This window comes from Physeter macrocephalus, chromosome 19 (assembly GCF_002837175.3).
Source record: "Physeter macrocephalus isolate SW-GA chromosome 19, ASM283717v5, whole genome shotgun sequence".
In the NCBI taxonomy this organism is placed as follows: Eukaryota; Metazoa; Chordata; class Mammalia; order Artiodactyla; family Physeteridae; genus Physeter; species Physeter macrocephalus.
In genome coordinates, this window is record NC_041232.1 from 16,459,194 (window position 1) to 16,483,018 (window position 23,825).

At 44.0% G+C, this 23,825-nt stretch overlaps 1 protein-coding gene across 4 annotated transcripts in view; it reads left to right on the forward strand.

Annotated features, from left to right (window-relative positions):
- TMEM233 (transmembrane protein 233) overlaps positions 1-19,572 on the forward strand; it is a 48,988-nt gene extending 29,416 nt beyond the window's left edge. Inside the window, exons 2-5 of one of the 4 annotated variants that reach the window (XR_003677179.2) lie at positions 8,480-8,616; positions 14,869-14,901; positions 18,382-18,479; positions 19,202-19,572. Coding sequence is in view for 2 of the 4 variants with exons in the window: in XM_028480166.2 (XP_028335967.1) it covers positions 8,480-8,616; positions 14,869-14,901; positions 18,382-18,388 (177 nt within the window). In the remaining 2 variants the exon portion in view is untranslated. Of the gene's footprint in view, positions 1-8,479; positions 8,617-14,868; positions 14,902-18,381 lie in introns of all 4 variants that reach the window. The other 3 variants (XR_003677178.2, XM_028480166.2, XM_007121821.4) reach the window with 3 other exon arrangements.
- The last annotated feature ends 4,253 nt before the right edge of the window (positions 19,573-23,825 follow it).

Here is a 23,825-nt window from a genome sequence, read left to right on the forward strand (position 1 = left end):
TTTTATCCATTCATCTGTCGATGGACATTTAGGTTGTTTCTATGTCTTGGCTATTGTGAATAGTGCTGCTGCTATGAACATAGGGGTGGTGCATGTATCTTTTGGGAATTATAGTTTTGTCTGGATATATGCCCAGGAGTGGGATTGTTAGACCATATGGTAATTCCATTTTTAGTTTTCTTGAGGAACCTCCATACTGTTTTCCATAGTAGCTATACCAGCTTACATTTCCACCAACAATGCAGGAGGATTCCCTTTTCTCCACACCTTCCGTGAGAGGATTTCTTTGTGGTGATGGTCACTCCAATCCACATGGGACAAAATTTCATAGAACAATACACACACCAAAAAGAAAACAAGGAGTACATGTGAAAACTGGTGAAATCTGAATAAGGTCTATAACTGGGTTAATAATATCATACCAATGTCAATTTCCTGGTTTTGACAGGGTACTATGGTTACTTAAAATATTATCATTGGGGACTTCCCCAGTGGCACAATGGTTAAGAAAACACCTGCCAACGTAGGGGACGTGGGTTCGAGCCCTTGTCTGGGAAGATCCCACATGCTGAGGAGCAACTAAGCCCACGCACCACAGCTACTGAGCCTGCGCTCTAGAGCCCTTGAGCCACAACTACTGAGTCCGTGTGCCATAACTACTGAAGCCCACACGCCTAGAGCCTGTGCTCCACAAGAGAAGCCACCGCAATGAGAAACGCACGCACCGCAACGAAGAATCCACCTGCCAATGCAGGGGACACGGGTTCAAGCCCTGGTCCGGGAAGATACCACATGCCACGGTGCAACTAAGCCCGTGCACCACAACTACCGAGCCTGTGCTCTAGAGCCCATGTGCCACAACTACTTACCGAGCCTGCGCTCTAGAGCCCATGTGCCACAACTACTGAGCCGGTTTGCCACAGCTACTGAGCCAGTGTGCCACAACTACTGAAGCCCTCACGACTAGAGCCTGTGCTCCGCAACAAGAGAGGCCCTTGCAATGAGACAGCCACCCACTGCAGCGAAGAGTGGCCCCTGCTCGCTGCAACTAGAGGAAGCCCGCGTGCAGCAACGAAGACCCAACGCAGCTAAAAATAAATAAAAATTAATTAATTAATTTAAAAATATATGTTTAAAAAAATAAATAAAAGTTATAATTTAGAGAAAAAGACAATGGAGCAGGAGAAACTGGGAGAAAATTTTGCAACACACCTAACAGATTAATGGATATTATCTTCTGTGCTATTCATAGAGTTGCCACTAGCCACATGTGACTATTGAGTATTTGAAATAGTGCCGAAGTTTTTAATGATAATAGTTTGGACCTGTTGGGTTAAATAAAATATATATTATTAAAGTTGTTTGCCTTTTTAATGTGGCTACCAGCAAACTTTAAATTACATATGTGGCCCCCATTATATTTCATTTGTACAGTGCTGACCTATAATATATAAAAAGTTCCTGCAAATCAATAAGAAAAAGACAAACCAATAGAAAACTAGACAAAAGATACAAGTATAAAATTCATCAAGAAGAAATACATTTGACAAATAAACATCCATACATACACATTTGTTAATTCAACAAGTATTTATTGATCTCCAGGTACTGTATTAGTCACCAGGGAGAGTTCTAGATAAACTGATCTGAGAAGGCCTCTCTCAGGAGGTGACATTTGAGTGGAAGTGTGAATTTGACTTAGTTTCATTATTAATCAAGAAATGTTATTTAGAGATTCTTTTTCACCTGTTAAAATGGCAAAAATAGATTGATAATATACAGTGTTAGCAAGGTTGTGGAAGAAAGGACACTTAAATACTGTTAGTGGGAATATAAATTTATATAGCTTTTTTGCAATGCAATTGGACTATGTCTCCAAATGTAAATACATCTACCCTTTGACTCTGTAATCCCGTTCCTAGGAATCCATCCTAAGAGGCTCAAATGTGTACAAAAAAATATGAATGAGGGTGTCCACTGCAGCATATCATGTAATTGCCACAAACTTTAAATAACTGAAATGTCTTTTGGTGAGGTGTGACCATTTAAGTGACTACTACAAAGCCATTAAAAAGAATGAGACAACTACACTTGCAACTTTTCTGTAAGTTTAAAGTTGTTTGAAAACAAAAAGTTACCCACCAAAAATGCATCATGACAAATTAAGATTTTCCCCAAGAATCAAGGATAATGCAACATTAGGGAGTTTATCAATATACTTTAAATCATGACTGGAGAAAGAAAACAGGAATGAGATAGACCCAGAAGCACTAGCTTGGAAAGCTGCCCACCCTATAACAAGTGGAAAAAAGCAACTTTCAGAACAAGTATAGTATAATACTATTCACATTTTTAACTAAGAGGAAAAGAAAAAAATGAAAAACTCAGAGAGAGAACCAAACTAGCTACGAGACTTTGGGCAAATCATTTTAACTTCTCTGTGCCTCAATTTTCCCATCAGTAAAATGAAAACAAAGCATCTGCCTCACTGGGTTGTTATGAGGACTAATGAGATAACCCTTGAAAAGTATTTAACACAGTGTCTGGTACATAATAAATGCTCAATAAATGTTATCTGTTACTATCATTTTGTCAAAGAAAAACTCAGAGGCCAAAGCAACTAGAAAAGAAAAAATTTTATTTGAAAAGAAATACAAGGAAGTCCAGCCTCAAAATGACCAGCCAGCCAAATAAAAAGCACAGCACAAGTATGTAAAGGAAACAAACGCAAAATTGCCAAGGTTACCAAGTTTTACATTAATCTGTTCATGATTAAAAAACAAAACAGAACAGTATCTTTCTCAAAAGATTACATATCCACAAAAGAAGTAACCTGTGTTTAGGCATCCACATAGCAAAAGGCAAGGATGAAATTCTTTGCCAGGACTTAGGGGAAATACTCAAGGTTTCAATATCAGAGGGATGCGGGCTAGATAGACTAACCTGTTGTTCTTGGTTTAATCTCAGGATACAAACTGCTATTTATTTCTCATGACTGTGATACATGATGTGCTTAGTGATAATGAAGGCAGGAGAAAGTGTCAGTTGTTTTCCTTTCATATTATTCATGGGAAAAAAATCTAGAAGCAAACGTACCACACTGTTATCTTTGGGAAATAGAATTGGGAGAAGAGCTTACTATTTACTGTATGTGTTTCTGTAGCATTTGAATGCTTTACGTGTTCACAAATTTCATTCATAATTTGTGAAAGAACTAAGAAGATCATATAAATTTTAAATATTGAAGCCATCCCTTGTTTCTTTCTAGTTCTTCCACAGCAGATGGGATAGTCTGCTTTTTAAGCTCTTCAGAAAAAGATTTATAGACCATGCATTTTCTCTAAAAGCCATTTCTACCACTTCAGTCTGTAGCATCTGCCAGGAAACACTTAATATGCAATTCCAGTTGGGAGAGAAAAGAATTACAGCCAATGAATTGGGGAGGGGGGGGTAATTAATCCTTTCCTGCTTCATTGTTAGATGATGACCCTGAAGCCCAAGCCCCACACCAGTGAAGTCCTTTAGAGTAGAGATCTGGGAGTTCTAAAATATCCCACCCTCATCCCTCCCCCCGTATCCTTACATCTACCCAGCAGATTTACCCACGGGCAGCCCCTTCTTCAAGAACCAGAGGAAGAAACGGATTCATAAGAGGACTCCTGGGGAGAAGAGAGTCCACAGTTAATACTGAAAGAGGCTTTTCATCTGTTTTTCAAGCTAACCGTGGACCCATTCCTGGAGTGGCTCAACATCTCCCTTATGAGCCCCAGAGGGATGGTGAACTGCAGGGAGGAGGCTCACATACAAGATGCCAGACTGGCAACAGGTGGTGAAGGTTGGGCAGGATTCGCTCACGTCTTGCACTCAGATCCTCCTTAGCCAGGCACCAGCATGACTCTGCTGACCTACAGCAGACAAGTCGAGTGGCCTGGGGAGCCCCCGTCTCACCTGTGCTCATGGGCTTTGCACAGGCCTAGATGTACCCTTCAACATGGCGCACATTGGCTGTTCTTCCCACTTTCGTTGTCACTGCTGTTGAGAACATGAAACTGGTTTTTCAGCCAAACAGCCAAGAGTTGACAATGTTTGTGGGGAGATCGGCGGGGGGGGTGGGTGTCTCATTGTTTTTTCTCTGGTTACAGCAAAACACAAATATCACCAGAGCTAATCTGAAAACTGGGTTTTCCAAGGTAGCATGGTAGAATAATGATCATTTTTGGAGGGTCTGAGTCTACATAATTTTAAACTGATCATGAACTCACAATTTGGGGTTCTAGGGTTCTATGCACTGACTTTGATTGTGAAGCCTCTAAAACAGAGTTTCCCACACTTGGGCCCCCAGATTCTATTCTGTCAAGGGGTAGAGATTGAGCACCTGTAATTCTCATAAGTGGCCCAGATGATTCTATTGCAGACCAAGGATCTCAGCTTTAGAAGAAGAATGAAACCGGCAGTGGCAATTCACAATAAAAGGTAACACGTATTGAGCATATATTATGTCCTGGACCAGTGCTAACCACTTTGCATGCATTAACTCATTAGCACCTCTAATATGAAGGAGGTGTTATTACTATTGCTCCCAACTTACAGATGAGGACACCGAGGCTTAGAAGCTTGATAATTTGCTCTAATTCTCACAGCTGATAAGACATGGAATTTGAACTCAGATCTCTCTGCGTTTAGAGCCCATACTCTGTGACACACTTCCTTGGGTTAAATCTTAAGATGGTAAGCATCTTGACCTTGCACGGTGTTAAGGAAAGCTGTCTAGACCAAAGCTTTTCAATCTTGAGACTGCCAAATGCTGTGGCAGCAACCCAAGTATCCATCAATGAATAGGTAGATAAACAGAATGTGGTCTATCCATGAAATGGAATGTCAGCCTTAAAAAGGAAGGAAATTCTGACGCATGCTACCACATGGATGAACCTTGAGGACATGATGCTAATTGAAATAAGCATAAAAAGACAAATATTCTCTGACTCCACTCGTATAATGTCCCTAGCATGGTCAAATCTATAGAGACAACATAAAAAGCTGGTTGCCAGGGGCCGGAGGGTGGGAAGGAGGAGGGGAGTAGGTGTTTAATTGAGTACAGAGTTTTAGTTTGAGACGATTGATTATGGTGATGTTTGCACAACAGTGTGAATGTACTTAGTGCCACTGAATTGTACACCAAAAATGGTAAAGTTTATGTTAGGCACATTTTACCACAATTAAGAAAAAACTGGTGTCTGGTTCCTGCACCAGTTAGATCGGAGTCTCTCCAGGATAGGGCCCAGCTATCTGTATTTTTTTTAAATATACTATCCAAGTGTTTCTAATGGGCACCCAGAGTTAAGAGCTCCAGAATTCAGGGTACAGAACTGTGGAGCTCCCCCTGCTGGCAGCCCCTGGCATCGTTGCATGTTCTCACTCTCCCATTCACACAAGAGACCTAAAAGCAAGACTCCCTGGGAAAAGCGGGTCTCCCAGCCTGTTGCTGACTAAGGTCCAAGAATTAATGGAAGGTCCTGGAAGCAGAAAGCTCTGTGGTATACTGGGTGTTTCTCTGGCTTGTCATTGTCTGCATATGCCTCATTCCCCTTAATAGTCGACGAAGAAGGGTGATTATTACTGAAGTGCTGAGCTTTCAGGATCAAGAATAGAGTTCCCACGGAAACCTACAGTTCATGGCATGGATCCCGTCACTCTGTCCCTAACTTATAAATGCATATTTCCAGTCTTATTTGGGCTGCAGCATTCGGCGGGGGGGGTGGGTGTCTCATTGTTTTTTCTCTGGTTACAGCAAAACACAAATATCACCAGAGCTAATCTGAAAACTGGGTTTTCCAAGGTAGCATGGTAGAATAATGATCATTTTTGGAGGGTCTGAGTCTACATAATTTTAAACTGATCATGAACTCACAATTTGGGGTTCTAGGGTTCTATGCACTGACTTTGATTGTGAAGCCTCTAAAACAGAGTTTCCCACACTTGGGCCCCCAGATTCTATTCTGTCAAGGGGTAGAGATTGAGCACCTGTAATTCTCATAAGTGGCCCAGATGATTCTATTGCAGACCAAGGATCTCAGCTTTAGAAGAAGAATGAAACCGGCAGTGGCAATTCACAATAAAAGGTAACACGTATTGAGCATATATTATGTCCTGGACCAGTGCTAACCACTTTGCATGCATTAACTCATTAGCACCTCTAATATGAAGGAGGTGTTATTACTATTGCTCCCAACTTACAGATGAGGACACCGAGGCTTAGAAGCTTGATAATTTGCTCTAATTCTCACAGCTGATAAGACATGGAATTTGAACTCGGATCTCTCTGCGTTTAGAGCCCATACTCTGTGACACACTTCCTTGGGTTAAATCTTAAGATGGTAAGCATCTTGACCTTGCACGGTGTTAAGGAAAGCTGTCTAGACCAAAGCTTTTCAATCTTGAGACTGCCAAATGCTGTGGCAGCAACCCAAGTATCCATCAATGAATAGGTAGATAAACAGAATGTGGTCTATCCATGAAATGGAATGTCAGCCTTAAAAAGGAAGGAAATTCTGACGCATGCTACCACATGGATGAACCTTGAGGACATGATGCTAATTGAAATAAGCATAAAAAGACAAATATTCTCTGACTCCACTCGTATAATGTCCCTAGCATGGTCAAATCTATAGAGACAACATAAAAAGCTGGTTGCCAGGGGCCGGAGGGTGGGAAGGAGGAGGGGAGTAGGTGTTTAATTGAGTACAGAGTTTTAGTTTGAGACGATTGATTATGGTGATGTTTGCACAACAGTGTGAATGTACTTAGTGCCACTGAATTGTACACCAAAAATGGTAAAGTTTATGTTAGGCACATTTTACCACAATTAAGAAAAAACTGGTGTCTGGTTCCTGCACCAGTTAGATCGGAGTCTCTCCAGGATAGGGCCCAGCTATCTGTATTTTTTTTAAATATACTATCCAAGTGTTTCTAATGGGCACCCAGAGTTAAGAGCTCCAGAATTCAGGGTACAGAACTGTGGAGCTCCCCCTGCTGGCAGCCCCTGGCATCGTTGCATGTTCTCACTCTCCCATTCACACAAGAGACCTAAAAGCAAGACTCCCTGGGAAAAGCGGGTCTCCCAGCCTGTTGCTGACTAAGGTCCAAGAATTAATGGAAGGTCCTGGAAGCAGAAAGCTCTGTGGTATACTGGGTGTTTCTCTGGCTTGTCATTGTCTGCATATGCCTCATTCCCCTTAATAGTCGACGAAGAAGGGTGATTATTACTGAAGTGCTGAGCTTTCAGGATCAAGAATAGAGTTCCCACGGAAACCTACAGTTCATGGCATGGATCCCGTCACTCTGTCCCTAACTTATAAATGCATATTTCCAGTCTTATTTGGGCTGCAGCATGACTTTTGGGGAAGTCTCAGCAATGGGAGTCACGATAAAGAGAGCTTAGTATAAGAGAGAAGAACGGCATCTGGCCTCCAGCCCAGCAGCAAGGATCCTCTGAGCACCTCTGCTTTGCGTGGGGCTCCAAGATGCCCTCAATGAACTCATATTCTGTAGGGAAATGGATGTGTTCATTCACCCATTCAGCCAATACATATTTCTTGAGTCCCTGCAATGGCCCAGACATTGCTCAAGGGGGCACAGAATCTGATTCTGGGCCTTTGCACAGGGATAATCTGCTGAGCCCAGTGATACCCTGCAGTTGCTGGATCATGGGGAAGCCTGGGGTAACTCAGAGGAGAGGCCAGGATGGCTGGGACATTGGGGACGGGTAGCTGCTATTTACCAACCAGTACAAAAGTATTCCAATATTTTAACAGCTGGGAAAGCTGTATGAGTAGGTGCCAGATGAATGGCAGCTTGGCTTGGGCAAAGAGGTGAACAGTTCAGCCAATGTCCCTGACCTTCTTGTGTAGGAACAGGCAATCTTTTTCTGTCCTAGACCAACTAGTAAATATTTTAGGATTTGGTAGACAGTATGCTCTCTGTCCCAGCTACTCAACTCCATTGTTGTAACATAAAAGCAGCTGCAGACAATAGTAAACAAGTGGTTGTGACTGCATTCCATAGAGACTTTGTTTATAAAAACAGCAGGCTGGATTTGGCCTATGGGCCGTAGTTTGCAAACCCCTCTGCTAGTGGATGAGACAGATATACCCATTCATCCTTTCATCATACAACTATTTTCGTGCATCTTCTACATGATAAATATTGCATTGGGCACTGGTATACTGTGCTGAAAAAGATGGAATGGTCCCTTCCCACAAAGCACTTAATGGGAGAGGCCAAGTCAGTCTTTTCAATATGCTACGGTAAATATTAAGATGAAAGTAATCAGGAAATACAGAAGAGGAAGTTAACTCAGACTGGGAGTTCAGGGAAGACTTCCTGGAGGAAGTAGTAACCATGCCACCTGCTCAGATCAGCCTGGGAAGCCATGTCTTTCCCTGTGGGTTGTCATCACCAGCTCTTCCCTTGTGTCCTCCAGTCTCTGAACAGCTACAATGATGGAGACATCGAAGGATCCAAACGGCTTGGGAGGAATGCCAAGTGGGTGGCCTTCGCCTCCATCATTATTGGCCTTCTCATCATTGCTATTTCTTGTGCAGTTCACTTCGCACGAAAGTAAGTAGGCTTTTTTAATCCCTCCCAATGTAAAATGTCTTTTCTTTTCTGTTTTAATTTATTTTTTTTAATATTTATATGTTTGGCTGCACCAGGTCTTAGTTGCGGCACGTGGGATCTTTAGTTGCGGCATGTGGGATCTTTTAGTTGCAGCATGCGGGATCTTTAGTTATGGCATGTGAACTCTTAGTTGCGGCATGCGGGATCTTTTAGTTGCGGCATGCGGGATCTTTAGTTGTGGCATGTGATCTCTTAGATGCAGCATGTGGGATCTAGTTCCCCGACCAGGGATGGAACCCAGGCCCCCTGTGTTGGGAACACGGAGTCTTAGCCACTGGACCACCAGGGAAGTCCCCTAAAGTGCCTTTTCTTGAATGTCCACTGGAATCAACTAGGACAGGTTAGATTGTGCTCAGTAACAAACAGTCCCAAACAAAAGGGTTTTCATTTTTCCTCACTGCTGTTCCATGGGCCGTGTAGGTTTGCGGAAGGTCTCTCTTCCACACGGTCACTCAGGGTCCAGGCTATCTGAAACGCCACCATCTTGTAGCTGCTCTATCTAAAACAGGAGTCAACAAACTTTTCCTTTAAAGGGCCAGATAGTAAATATTTTAGGCCACTGTCAGCATCTCAGTTGCAGCTACTTAGCTCTGCCATTTTAGTACAGAAGCAGCCATATCCAATCTGTAAATGAATGGGTGTGGCTACGTTCGATAAAACTTTATTTATAAAAACAGGGAGCTGGCCCATGGGCCATAGTTTTCCAACCTCTGATCTAGAGCATGAGGGCTTCTCAAGCTAAGACAGGGGACAGAAAAACCAGAGAATCCCGCGTGGGTTTTCAGTGCCTCAGCCCTGGAGTGACACATGTCACTTAGGCTCATAATTGATTGGCTAACACCAGTCACATAGTTCCACCAAACTGTAAGAGAGTGAGGACTGTAGGACAGTAAGTGGAATATTTAGGTTATTACTTGCTCTGCCTTAGCATCTAATCTGCTAAATGATTTCCTACATGACATTGCATCCAACTAGCCTAACCGTTCTTAGTTTAAGCGCAGAAGTGTCTCCACAGATGTTTGGTATTTTCAATGAGCTCTCATCTCATAAAGAGATGGATGCTGTTGATGTTTCTCTCTGGATTTGGAAAAATTTGTTCTGATTTCTCCAACCAGCTGAGATGGGCTCTATCTGCTAGAATCAATGATACTTTCCATCAGAGGTTTGCCAGAGGGCAAGGTGGTGTGATGGACAGCCAAGACCTGGAAATGACAAGCACCGATTCATCTCCTTCTCACTGTGTAACTCCTAGCAAAACAGATAAGAGCTCAGAAATCCTTTCACTCTTCTGTCAGAGCAGCACCGTTCCTCCTACACCATTTCCCTGCAGCTGAGAAGATCAGTCTTTTTGACTTGGTTTCAGGAAGGGCCCACTGGGTGGATAAGAGAGGAGTGGCACACCCTTTATCCTGCCAGGTCAGCCAACCCCACCTTGGCAACCAAGAGCGTAGTGGGTGTCACAGTAGGTCAGCTTCCTAACAGGCAAGCCAAATCCATGAGCAATCGGGCAGTTGGATGGAGGGGGAGATGTCAAAATACAAAGAGTCCTAAAGAAAAAAAATAGATGGCTTTGGCCAAAGGGAGGACAAAAGGACACTAAAATATCAAAGGAACCTCAAACTTTCTTGCCTGCAAGATGGCAAATTGATGATGTTGGCTTATGAAGGAAAAGACGGTTGATAGATGTGAACATACCAGCTTTGCTCTTAAGGAAAGCACAGTGTGCTTGTGTGTGTGAGCACAGGGCTGTGAGCTGTGGAGTTAATGGTGCAGATTTGGGACCAGACTTCCTGGACACAAGTACCCCCTTTACCACTTACTTACGGTGACACCGTCAGCCAACTGCTTACCTTTCTCAACTTCAGTTTCTTTCTCTGTCAACTGGGGATTATGGTAGTACCCGTTCAATAAAGCTGTTGTGAAGGTTACTGAGAATGTGTATAGGTTGGCATCTGTTCCTTAGTAGTACAGAAAAAATACAAACCATCTATTAATTCTATTATTACTACGGTTATCAGCATGACTGGAGGAGGACGTCAGAGTTTAAAATGCTACAAAATAGAGTTCAAGGCTTTGTACCTATGAGCCAAGCTCAGAGGACGGTGTTCCAGGGGAACGAGGCCAAGTCCTGGCCTGACTCCTAGGGACGGGTGAAAATACATACTGCCCAGATCGGTGTTTGAGCTAAGTGGTTATAATAATAGCAGCTGACACTGACATAGAACTTACCATATGCCAGATACTGTTCTAAGCTCTTATATGAATTAACCCTCACTGGGTCCTCACAGCAACCCCATGAAGTAGGTAGTACTATCCCCATTTTTGCAGATGAAGAAGCTGAGGCTCAGAGAAGTGAAGTGACTTGCCTGCTGTCTCACAGCTAATAAGTGGTAAAGGCGGGTGTTAAGCCCGGCATAATCTGGCTCTGGGAACTGTTCTCAGCCAAACACCACACAGCCTCTAAGCTAGCACGTCCTTTCTAGTACCCCCGATAACAAAGGCCAGTGGACGGCGCTCACCTTGTGGCTAGCTCTAGAATTATTTATATGGTGCTGGTGCGGTGAGGTTCCAACCTACCACAAGAACGTGATGAGTTAGGGCCCAGGGTAGCACAATCAAAGGGCTGCAGGGGGTAGGCAGGGAATGTACACGCACGAAGCAGCATGAAGCAGCTTGGTCGCGGGACAGTAGGTAGCGGTGGGGACGGTGGCGCGAGGAGAGAGCGCAGTTTCTAGGAAGCAGCCAGCACTCTGCTCTGGCTACTTGTCACCGCTTAGAGCGCAGGTCTCGTGGGCCCATTTTCCAGAAGACATTGAAGAGCTCGGTCTTCATTTAAAATCTCCTGATTTTTAGATTTTGACAACCAGTTCACATCGTTTAAACACATGGTGAGGACCCCAAACTGAAAACACAAAAATCGCACCTGCAGCCTGGACATTAGCTACTTTACAGTCTCCGGTGGACAGTTTGGCTTTCAGAGTTCAGTTTGCCTGTTAGGCACCATGCAAGAAGTTTTACCAGGGATGCAGAAGTCTGCATGTATGGGGGCTTTCTCCATTCTTAATATAAATGTTTCTATCTGGAGATAAAGCGTTGATGTTTGTATGCTTGTGATGGAGGTTTTGTTAGTAGTAGAAAAGGACAGGAGAGGAAGTCCCCTCTCCATCCCTTCTCCCTGAGGGGAAGTGTTTCACAACTGTTAGAGCCTGGCCCGCAGCACCAGTTTTGCCAGGATTCAAATCCTAGTTCTACCACCCAGACCGCCCTTACATGTTATGAAACTCTCTGTGCCTCAATTTCCCTCCCTGTAAAGTGAGGATAGAATTTTCCCCCCATCTGTATGGTCACCTTCCTTTTAGATACTTTTTCTTCCGTGTCATCAAAGAAAGCAAAAATGTCTTCCAGAGTTAGAATCCCATGGAGACACTCAAATTTAAAGGCTTTGGTGTGCGTGTGTGTGTGTGTGTGTGTGTGTGTGTGTGTGTGTGTGTAAGAGACAGCAAGAAACTAGGCCTCAGTGAATGAAATCAATTCTATCTTCCGTTAAGACCAATAACAAGGCCGATTTCTCAGTAATCCTTTGAAATAAAATTTCCCAGCCTGGCTTACTGCAGGAATTGAATGGCAATGTGGAACTGCTAAGGCAGAGGTTCCCAAGCTTTGGGCTGCAGAAGAGTTAACCTGGGGAGTTTTAAAAGAGGTGGACATCTTCGGAGCCCTACCTCAAAGGATTCCAACTCACAAAGCCAGAAGCGAGGACCAAGAATCTGCATTTCCAAGCTCCCCTCTCCTGCCCTAGGGCTCCGGTGCAGGTGGTCAGAACGCACCAAACTCTCTCCCTCCCAAATCTAGAAGGCAGAGGCACTAACTGTAGCCAGCCGCTAACAGAGTGGTCAGTTTTCATTTACCTCAGCAGACTTGTCATCCTAACGTGTTATATCTAACTCAAGGCCAAGGATGGGAGTCATTTTACAGCCTAGGAGACGGACCTGCAGAGAGGCTCTTTTGTAGCGATCTAAAAGGCAGCAAGGGCTTCCTTGGAGGGGCTGGGAAAATCTGACTGTAGAGAAGAACTACCCTAGAGATAAGACCAAAAGGTTTGAATATGTCAGTTTTCTGCGTTTCATTAAAAAAAAACTGTCTGAAGTCACCTGTTGCCTTTTAAAAATGGTGAAGTCCTGCCTTTAAAAAAAAGTATTCCTTATCCTTATTAAGAAAACTGTAACCCGTCTCTTCTCCCTCAAGACTGAAATCTCGGGTAGTTCGTTTTCTCGGAATAGACTCACGTCGTGATAGTCTTCACCCAAACTCATAAACAAGTCTCATTCATCCTAATTTTTTTCCTCCCAGTTTTATCAAGATATAATTGACATATAGCACTGTATAAATTTAAGGTGTACAGCATAATGATTTGACTTACATCCGCCATGAAATAACGATCACAATAAGTTTAGTGAACATCTGTCAGCTCATGTAAATACAAAATTAAAGAAATAGAAAACAATATTTTTCCTTGTGATGAGAACTCTTAGGATTTGCTGTCTTAACCACTTTTACACGTGACCTACGGCAGCACTCATTGTATTTATCACATCGTACATCACATCCCTAGCACTCATTTATCTTATAACTAGAAGTTTGTACCTTTTGACCACCTTCATCCAACCCTCCCTCCCCGCAACCCCTGCCTCTGGTAACCCCAAATATGATCTCTTTTTCCATCATTCGTCCTAATTTTACAGGTTTTCTGTGTGAGCCACATGGTGCTTGGAGCAAAGAAAGAGTTTCATGACACGCAGTCCGTTAGAACTGGGAATCATTGAACTAAAATAGTCAACAGTTTGGGATAGAATGCGGAGCTGTCAGAAGAGAAGTGTTCTGGTCCAAATGGAATCAGAAACTTGCAGTCTCTTGCAGTTACAAAGTTCCCTGCCCGCAGGTTACTAGGGATCTTGCAGTTATAAAGTTCCCTGCCCGAAGGTTACTAGGAAAGTGGAGAAATGAATCACAGAGGTGAAACGTTTAAATATTGGAGCCGTCTAGTTACTGATCCTGCTCTCCTTCACATCCCCAGCCTAAATCAACAAGTCTACAGACTTTTACTTTCTGCTGGTGTCTGAGGATTCAGGCAAGGTGAGGTTGTTCTAATGTTTCACAAAGCACAGGTCTCACCTGTGAGAGATTCAGCAGAGATGTTTGTGTTGTATGTTTAAACACTGGAACCACACTCCGAGCTCAGTGGGGGCCCTGTACCCATTCGTACTCATAAGTGTCGAGCGACCTGGTGGCCAGGAGCTCCATTTAAACAGTTGCTTTTTTCTCTTTGAGGAAGATGAATAGTTGATTTCTGTAAATGCACATACATTGCAGTTCCACTGACCTTACGTCTCTGGGTGTTCTTGTAGGTACCTAAACAGCTAGGCGCACTCCCACCATGTATTAAAAATGTTTGTTTGTCGTTCTTAGCAATGAGAGACTTCATGTTCCAAAGTTCCATTAAGGAAGAACTTCTAAATTTCAGGATCCCACGACTGTCTCCCATTAGCAGGTTCAGAGTTAGTAGATGTTAACCCATTCTGTACGGCAAAGCTTCTGTCTCACAAACAGACTGGAAGGGTCCTTTCCTGGCCTCAAGATATCCTCCCTTTGCATTAGCACGGGAAGTAAGCATATACTTACTTCCATATATACTTAAGCATATATCTCAAGGGGGATAAGAAGCAAGAAGTTGGTCTTGCAAAAACATAAAAGCAAACCTGTCTTACTCCCTATAAAAATTGGCTGGGGTAAGGCTTCTTGGTGATTGTTTCGTACAGGATGTGTCTTCAGAGAATCTTTATGACTCCATGATGAAAAATGGGGAACATTACCTGTTTCCAGAAGGTCAGAAGGTCTTTCTTTGTTGGTTCAGATAAGTTGCGGTAAAGACAAGTAAGACCTAAGTCAGCAACAATGGACAGATTTTTGCTTTGAAAAGTTTGTAAGCTGGCGGGACATTGATGAAAAAATCAGAATAGACATGAAAAAGATGTTCAAAAAAATAAATGTTTTTAGAAGAACGAAGAATAGAGAAAGAAATTTTTAAAAAGGAAAGAAAAGGATGTTCAACCTCTTCAGTAACCAGGACAACACAAATTAAAGCAACAACAAAATACTAATATATATATATAATTTTTTTTTTCTGTCTGCCAGATTGAAACAATTTAAAAGATGGATAATGTCAAGGTGGGTGAGAGTGTGAAGAATTGGATACCACACTGTCGGTGGAACAGTAAATTGGGACAGTCTTTTGGGAGATCAGTTTGGTTGTATCTATTAAACTTTAAAATTTATGTGCCCGCCCACCCCGCAATTCTGCTTTTCAGTGTCACAAAAAGGCATGTAAAACAGTAGTTCTCCTGCCTACACATTAAAATCACCAGTGCCCAGGGCGCACTCTGGACCAGTTAAGTTAGAATCTCCAGTGAAAGGGCAGGGCATTGGCAGGTTTGGGGGCCCTACAGGTGATTCTGATGTGCAGCCTAGGGATGAGAATCAAGGACGTGCAATGATGTTCACTGAAGCTCCGTTCGAAATAGGGGAAAGCTTGAAACAACCTACATGTCCATCAGCAGGAAAATGGTTAACTACACAGTGGTTCATTCATAGGATGGAATAATACACTGCAGTTTAAACATGGAAGTATCTCCCTTACTGTGGCTTTATAAGGCCCCAGAGGATCTGGTTGCTGCGTCTCCATCCTCATCTCCCAGGACTCTCCCCCTCACTCCTCCACTTCAGCTACATTGAATTCCTCTCTCTTCTTTGAGCAACAGAAGTATGCCACAGGGCCTTTGCACTTGCTGGCCCCTCTACCTAGAATTTTCTTCCTCCCAGTACTCACATGGCTTGTTCCCATCTCTCCTTGAGATGCTTGCTCATATGTTACTTAGCAGAGAGGCTACCCCTGACCAACTTCTCTAAAATAGCACCCACAGCCCCACGTCTCTTCCCTGTGTCCTTTTAACCAACTTTACTTTTCTTCCTAGTATTTACTTCTCCCTGACAAGTTTTATATATGCATATAAATTTTTATATAAATATATAAAATATATTTTTATATAAATATATAAAAATATATTATATATATATATATATAAAATGGTCTGTTTCCTCCTACTGGAATGAAAACTCCAGGAACATTTTCATTTCATTTCTGTCATTGCCCATAACAATAGAGCATAACATTTAAGGGTGCTTCCCGTGAAGCTAGATCACTGGGGTTTAAATCTAAGTAGTTGTGTGCTTTGGGCACATCTTTTAACCAGTCTGTGCCTCAGTTCTCTCATCTATAAAATGAAGATAAAACAGTACCTACCTCATAGGGCTGTGAAGACTAAATTGTATAAAGCACAGTGCCTGGCACAGGGTAGTAACTGCTGGGTAATGTTATTAACACCAGCACCTAGAGCACTGCCTGGCATATAAATATTTATTGAATAAATGAATGAATGAGTTTAAATAAATGCACACGCACATGCACATACACACACAACGAATTTCTAAGTGAATATTTATGGATTTAAATGTAGAGGAAAATGCCTGGAGGATGCACCCCAAATGCTAACAGTGCTACTAACCCTTGAGGAGGAGAATAAGATGCAGAAAGACTCACGAACCATGAGTATGCCTACATCTGTATCGTTTGGGTTTTCCTGCATGTGCCACACTTAAAACATAATATGTTTCCAAATAAATTGTTTCTCAAAAAGAAGCCAGTGCTTAGACTCAAAAGCGTGCAGACCTGCTAGTCCACATCAGCACTGGTTGAATTAGAGTACTTGCCCTTAAAGAAGGAAGCCCTCGGTGATGAGGCCCTGCTCCCGACCTCCCTCCCTCCCTCCCTTCCTCCCTCCCTCCTTCTCTCCCTCCATTCCTCCTTCCGTCCCTCTCTCTCCCTCCCTCTCCCTCCCTCCCTCCCTCCCTCTCTCCCTCCATTCCTCCTTCCCTCCCTCCCTCTCCCTCCCTCCCTCTCCCTCCCTCCCATGTATTCTTTTTCTAGCTCTGAGTATAGTGCCTGACCCGTAGTAGACATTCAGTAATTATTTGAATTCATAAGTAGAGCTAAGGATGTGAATTCTATGGTTTCTGCTGACGACCTAATGCCAGGATCCAGTTCCTTGGGCTGTGAGGAAGTCGGGACAGGAATGGGGATGGAGTTTGTGACGGGTCAGGGGCGCAGATGTAGGAGTGAACTCCAGCTTGAGACCCAGCAAAAATGAATCACTTGCCCAGGGACTTTTCTCATCAGCTGGGACTGGGCAGAGGAAAGCACGGGAAACGGGTGGAGATATGAATAAAAACATTCTTTTATTTTTAAATTAATCTTCACAAACAATTAAACAGATATAAAACAGACATAAAATTCCAATTACGTCCCTTGAATTCAGTGCTTCCCACACTTTGGCTGTGGGAACGCCACTGGCCCGATTTCTGCAGTGAGAACTTTGAAGTTGACTGATTTGATATCAACCCACTTTTTAAACTTAGCTTCTCCACCACTTCCTTCCTAGCTGTGTGATTTGGGCAAGTCCCTTGATCTCTCTGTGCGTTTGTTTCCTTACCTGTGAAATGGGGATAACAATAGCACTTATCTCATGGGGTTATCGTGAGGATTAAATGAATTAGTGTTTGTAAAGCAGCTGGAAGAGTGCCTGGCTCAAGGAAAGCTCTATGTAAATGTTTGTTAGATAGAATGAGTAAATAAACACTTCTGAGCAATGACAGCTGTGAAGTCGTGGCTTGGTGCACCAGTTAGATTTTCTTTTCTTTTCTTTTTTTAAACGTTCACTTTTTAAAAATATATTTATTTTAGGCTGTGTTGGGTCTTCGTTGCTGCGTGCAGGCTTTCTCTAGTTGCAGTGAGCACCTAGGGGGCTATTCTGCATTGCTGTGCGTGTGCTTCTCATTGCGGTGGCTTCTCTTGCTGAGGGGCACCAGCTCTAGGCACCCAGGCTTCAGTAGTTGTGGCACCCAGGCTCAGTAGTTGTGGCTCGCAGGCTCTAGAGTGCAGCCTCAGTAGTTGTGGTGCATGGGCTTAGTGGCTCCGCGGCACGTGGCATCTTCCTGGACCAGGGCTCAAACCCGTGTTCCCTGCATCGGCAGGCGGATTCTTAACCACTGCGCCACCAGGGAAGCCTACCAGTTAGATTTTCTCACACACATTAAAATAGAGAACTAAAGGTCCAGTGGTTAGGACTCAGCGCTTTCACTGCTGTGGCCCCATGTTCAATCCCTGGTTGGGGAACTAAGATTCCGCAAGCTGCCAGCTCGGCCAAAATAGAGAAAACTATGAACCATTAGTATAAAATGATCTTCCATACCACCAATGGGACATTGTCCCAGATGAACCTTCCATGCTGTCTGGGTGCAAGTATATTTTACGTGGTTTAATTCAGTCCCACTTGTAGCCCATACTCTCTTCCTGGGGGCACCATCATTGCATCTTTATTGGCCTCTTTGTCACCATGGCTTTGTCAGCGCACCTCTGCCATGAGATGTCAGCGCTGTTTGGATGCCATGCTCGCTGTGACCCGGCTCATCCGTGGCAAGTTGCTGTTCCCAACGAGGCACCGAAGCAGGTGGGCCATCTGTGCTAGGGATCTTTCTTTCCCAGAAGTAACCATTCCAGATCCCAGAGATTCCATTTATCTCTTGTACACACAGTGCCTGAGCAGCCAGCAGTCAGCCAGGAGCATGGAGGACGGACCTCATCCACACACACCCCAAAGGAGTTTCTGAGGAATGGATCCTGACTTCAGACTGTGAGATCTTTTCCTCCAGGGCTCTCCCTGGCAAATAAACTAAAAACGAAACGAAAAAAAAAAATGTCCAAGATTTAGGAAAACCAGGCAGCAAAGCCAGGTCAGCCTGTGTCATTGTTTGTTTTTTTTTTTTTTTTTTTAAGAAAGAAAATCAAGTCTCACTGTTTCAGTTTATCAAAAGCCATTGTGTCCATGTGTCCATTCCTCTTCTCCAGAGATAAGCCTCAGAAAATCTCATTACTTTTAATGGGGGAGAGGGGTCCAGATCCGGAAGGAGAGGGAGGTTCTGGGAAGAGCAATGGATGCTGGTGTTTGCGATGTTGAGCACATTTGTAGCATGTTTAAAGTCATCAAATAGAGCTGAATTTGTGGATTGTTTCCTTTTATTTTTACATGTTGTAGCTTCGCTTCAATCTTCAGTAGCTCCTCCTCCATCAGTTCCCCAGAGTTCACCATCCCATCTTTGAAGACTCCGATGAAGGAGCTTTCTGGTCTTTTGTCTTGATCTCACTTTTCGTAACTCCCTCCCACCGACCCCTTCCTTGCATCCACCCTGGGTGAACTTGACCACAGCCACAGTTTTCACTCAGACTCTGAGAATGGACTTAGTGGTCAATTCTAGGTACACGGCCACCTTTCCCATCCCAGTTTTGGGGATATACTGGCTGTGTTTATGGAATGTGCTTTTATTCAATCTCTCTCTCCCCTCTTTCTCTCTTTAGCAAGTCTCAGGCAAGACCTTTGATTTTCCTGGATGCCACCTGGAAATGCCACCCACTATTTATTTTCTGTCAAATGTAAACCCTTTAGGTGTGACTATACTGGTTTAACAAGGCCACCATTATTCTGCCTTCCAGAAGACGCTGACCCCGTGTGCAAGACATACCGCTGGTGGTACACAAAGATAATTTTCAAGTCATTTAAAGCCACAACATTAAGTGACACTGAATCACAAAGAACATTTGCCCTTTTCTATTCTTTTGCAATCCTGATTACAGCTCAGAGAAAGTCTCTGTGTAGTGCTCACAGGTCCTTAACACCTTTCTGATCCTTTGGCTCTTTTTCCTTCTTAATAAAGAAAGAGCAGGCCTCAGGTTCAAAGTCTTTTGTTTAGATAGAATTTAATAACTTACTGGGTTTTGTTTTCATTCTGTGTATTTTATTAATTACCTTCCACTTACAGCTGTCTACTTAGCAACATTGTTTTCTGTTCAAATACATTTACTTAAGAAAAGGAAGTGGACTCAAAGAAAATATTAAGTGGTTAACACAACAGGTGATAGGTATATATGTCAAAAATAACTTCAAACACTAATATTAGAAATGGTGAAAATAACTTTCCTAAGCAAGAGAAAAGGCAGCTTATTCTAAGTGAATGAACAAGAGGCTAAGTCAAAACACCTGAGTTCCAGAGCCTTTTTTTGCCACTAACTAGCTATGCAAGCTGATTTTAGGCAAGTTTCTTAGCCTTCTGTGCCTCAGATTTCTTCATCTGGAAAATGGAGATAAGAACGCCTGCCTACTTACCTCAGAGTGTTATTATGAGAATTCATCGCCATGATAGATACGATTGTCCCTGGAGGGAAATTCTAAGTGCTATACAAAGCATTGCTCTTAGATATTGTGAATCTCAGGCATTTGTTAAAAATCCTGGACCCTCGCAAAAAATAAACACTGATGGACCCCAGATTCCACCTGTCATTTTTCCCAGATGTCCGTCACGAGCCAGCACTTGTCCCAGGAGGGCATGAATCAGGGACAGCAGTTCTCAGCACACAGAGATCCTGGCATCATTCCAGTATGTGGGATCCTGATTGCTGTTTCTCACGCCTTGTTTTTTGTTTGTTTGTATTTGAGTCCCTGATCTTTTACCCAAATCAAATGAAGTGTTGCTGAGAGGCAGAATAAAAATGGTTTCAAGAAAGCCCGTTTACCACGGTGTATACATTGTGTTTTCTTGGGGTTCCCAACCTTCTAGAGACTCCCTTAATCGAAACGGGCTCGTTCATTCCAGCCTCAGCCTATAGGGAGGACCATAGAGAGGCCGAGGGTGGGGCTAGAGAGGTGTCAACTCAGATCTAACTCATGGCCTGAAATGCCCTTCTGGGAGGCATTAAAAGTGTTGGTCCCACTAAAGCCACTGAGATCTCTGGGATCAAGATGAGGGTCTGAGGTTTTTTCTGGGCCCCCGGGGCCTGGCAGCGAGCTTTAATATTGACAAAGTGAGATGACGGTTTTCTCTGAGACCTCCTGCAAGGCTGAGATCGCCCCTGCTCTACTCCAAAAAGCACAGTTAGGAAACAGATTGGCCAAGACCAGGGGACTCTTTCAGCAGTCAATGACAAAAAAAAAAAAAAAAAAAAAAAAAAAAAGGCTACAGAAAGAAGAGTTTTGCTTGATCATATAATTGAAAATTCCAGGGATAGCTTCAGGTATGGCTGGATCTTGGTGTTCGGCATTATTAAGAACGTCTCCCTTCTCTATTTCTCAGCTTCAACTTCCTGAGTACATTTTGGTTTCACAGTGGCACAGCGGCTCCCAGCGTCTTCAGATTTCTTCCTACCAGCTAAGCAATGCCTGTGGAAATAAAGTAACTCTTCCCTAATAGCTACAAGGGGGGAAAAAAAAGTTTCAATTTGAAATAATGCACGATTGATTTGAAGCAGGAACCAAGCCATCAGAATGGATACCAGCCATTAACAAACAGTTGTGGCCACCCTTTCCAACACAAAGTGATGCTGTGTCCAGGGGTGTGTGGTACCCTCTTTGGCCAGAACTGGGTCACGATTCAGCCAGTAAAACTGAGGGTGAAGTCAGCTCCACCCAAACTTTATGGATTGAGAGGGTGGGAAGGGTGGTTTCCCAAAGGAAAACTAAAATGCTTTTACCAGAAGGAGAGACAGATGCTGAGCAGGGGAAAAAAAAAGAAACAAAACACAACCACTGTCTGCATTAAGCAGGCTGCTTCTTACAATGCCTGTCACAAGCAGGGTAAAAGTCATCTACTAGCTTTTCAAACAATTTACCCATTCTGTTGTCACTCTCCTCCATTTCCTCATCCGACCATTATTGACAGAGCACCCGTTCAACCATAGAAAACTGGGCTAGGCTTTGGAGGTTCCAACAGGATGACAAGAGACCCTTGGGAAGAGTTATCAGGCGAGTGGGGAACAAGCATATATAGAAACAATTAGAAGGAAATGTGAGAGTGCTAAGACAGGCAAGGAACAGTGTCATGCAGTCCCTTGGCAGGAGGGAGCACTGGCTGTATTCAAGGGGCAAAGCCTCAGGGAGGGAATGTCCCTGTTCCACTGCATCGCTAAGGCTGCTATGGCTGCAGCCTTTGAAGTGGCTCTGTCTCTGCCCACAAGTTACGGGCAGAAGCAGATGCACACATAAAATCGCTGGTCTCAGCTCCTGGATCAGCAAGTTATCTTAGGCGCATGCGAGACAGCTGCATTCAGCAAAACAGCATTATGCGTGTATCTTGATACGTTACCCTAGATCCAGGCTTCTAAATATAAGAAACTGTCTTGGGCTGCTGATTAAAAAAAAAAAAAAAGGAATAGTATTCTAAGACAGTGTCCACATTCATTGGTTACTACCAATCCTTAAAAAAATACTCATGGATGTTGAATATTTGAGCCTGGGGAATTACCCTATAAAAAATAGGCCCCTGGGGGCTTCCACGGTGGCACAGTGGTTGAGAGTCTGCCTGCCGATACAGGGGACATGGGTTCAAGCCCTGGTCTGGGAGGATCCCACATTCCGCGGAGCATCTGGGCCCGTGAGCCACAACTACTGAGCCTGCGCATCTGGAGCCTGTGCTCTGCGATGAGAGGCTGCGACAGTGAGAGGCCCGCGCACCGCGATGAAGAGTGGCCCCTGCTCGCCGCAACTGGAGGAAGCCCTCGCACAGAAACCAAGAGAGTCTGCCTGCCGATGCAGGGGACACGGGTTTGAGCCCTGGTCTGGGAAGATCCCACATGCCGCGGAGCAACTGGGCCCGTGAGCCACAACTGCTGAGCCTGCGCGTCTGGAGCCTGTGCTCTGCAACAAGACAGGCCACGACAGTGAGAGGCCCGCGCACCGCGATGAAGAGCAGCCCCCACTTGCCGCAACTGGAGAAAGCCCTCGCACAGAAACGAAGACCCAACCAAGCCCAAAAAAAATAAATAAATAAATTTATAAAAAAAAAAAAAAAAATAGGCCCCTGGCCAAGATACTTTGAATTCCGATCTGACAAATACAAAGATGCCTGATACCCAGGCATCACCCATCATCCCTAGAGAAGCCACAGAAAGAACGAATTCCCTTTCCAACAGATTGATTGATTGATTATTTGTTCCAACAGAGATTTATTTATCAGGGGGTCAGGAGAGGGAAGCACAAAGTTGCCTTTGTGCGTTTTTTTGTGCCAGGCATCTGAGTTTCATCTTGTGTACCTGTCTGTTCCAAACCTCAGATGAGCGGCCAGGTCAAATCTGCGACAGTCCGGTCAAAACTTTCATCCCTCTTCTGGTTCAAGTGCACGTGTGCCCAGTTCACAGTCATAGACTGGTTTGCCGAGGTGCCCTGCCATTTAGTTTTCCCAAACTGTCTGCTCCTGGCACTGCCACCAAGCGTTGATTCCACTGGGTGACATGGAATCCCATGCATGGGGACTGCGTGTGCTTTGGAGTGAGTATATTGACAGGAATTCATGAAAGGCCAAATCCTGCCTCTGTAAAGGTGACAAATGGCCTGACGGCCAGGGTGAAAGAGGACCTAATACACATCCCAACATTTAGTAGGTAAGGTAAATAGTTCTTGAGCCATCTCAAGAAATCTAAACGATTACAATAGTCTTCTTGTAGGTCTCCCTGTGTATTCGTTTCTGATCGATGCTGTAACAAAGACTACAGACATGGTGACTTGAAAACAGTCCACATTTATTTATTTATTTATTTATTTATTTATTTTATTTTATTTTTTTAAATTTTTTTTTTTGCGGTACGCGGGCCTCTCACTGTTGTGGCCTCTCCCGTTGCGGGGCACAGGCTCCAGACGTACAGGCTCCGCGGCCGTGGCCCACGGGCCCAGCCGCTCTGCAGCACGTGGGATCCTCCAATAGGCCCCTGGGGGCTTCCACGGTGGCACAGTGGTTGAGAGTCTGCCTGCCGATACAGGGGACATGGGTTCAAGCCCTGGTCTGGGAGGATCCCACATTCCGCGGAGCATCTGGGCCCGTGAGCCACAACTACTGAGCCTGCGCATCTGGAGCCTGTGCTCTGCGATGAGAGGCTGCGACAGTGAGAGGCCCGCGCACCGCGATGAAGAGTGGCCCCTGCTCGCCGCAACTGGAGA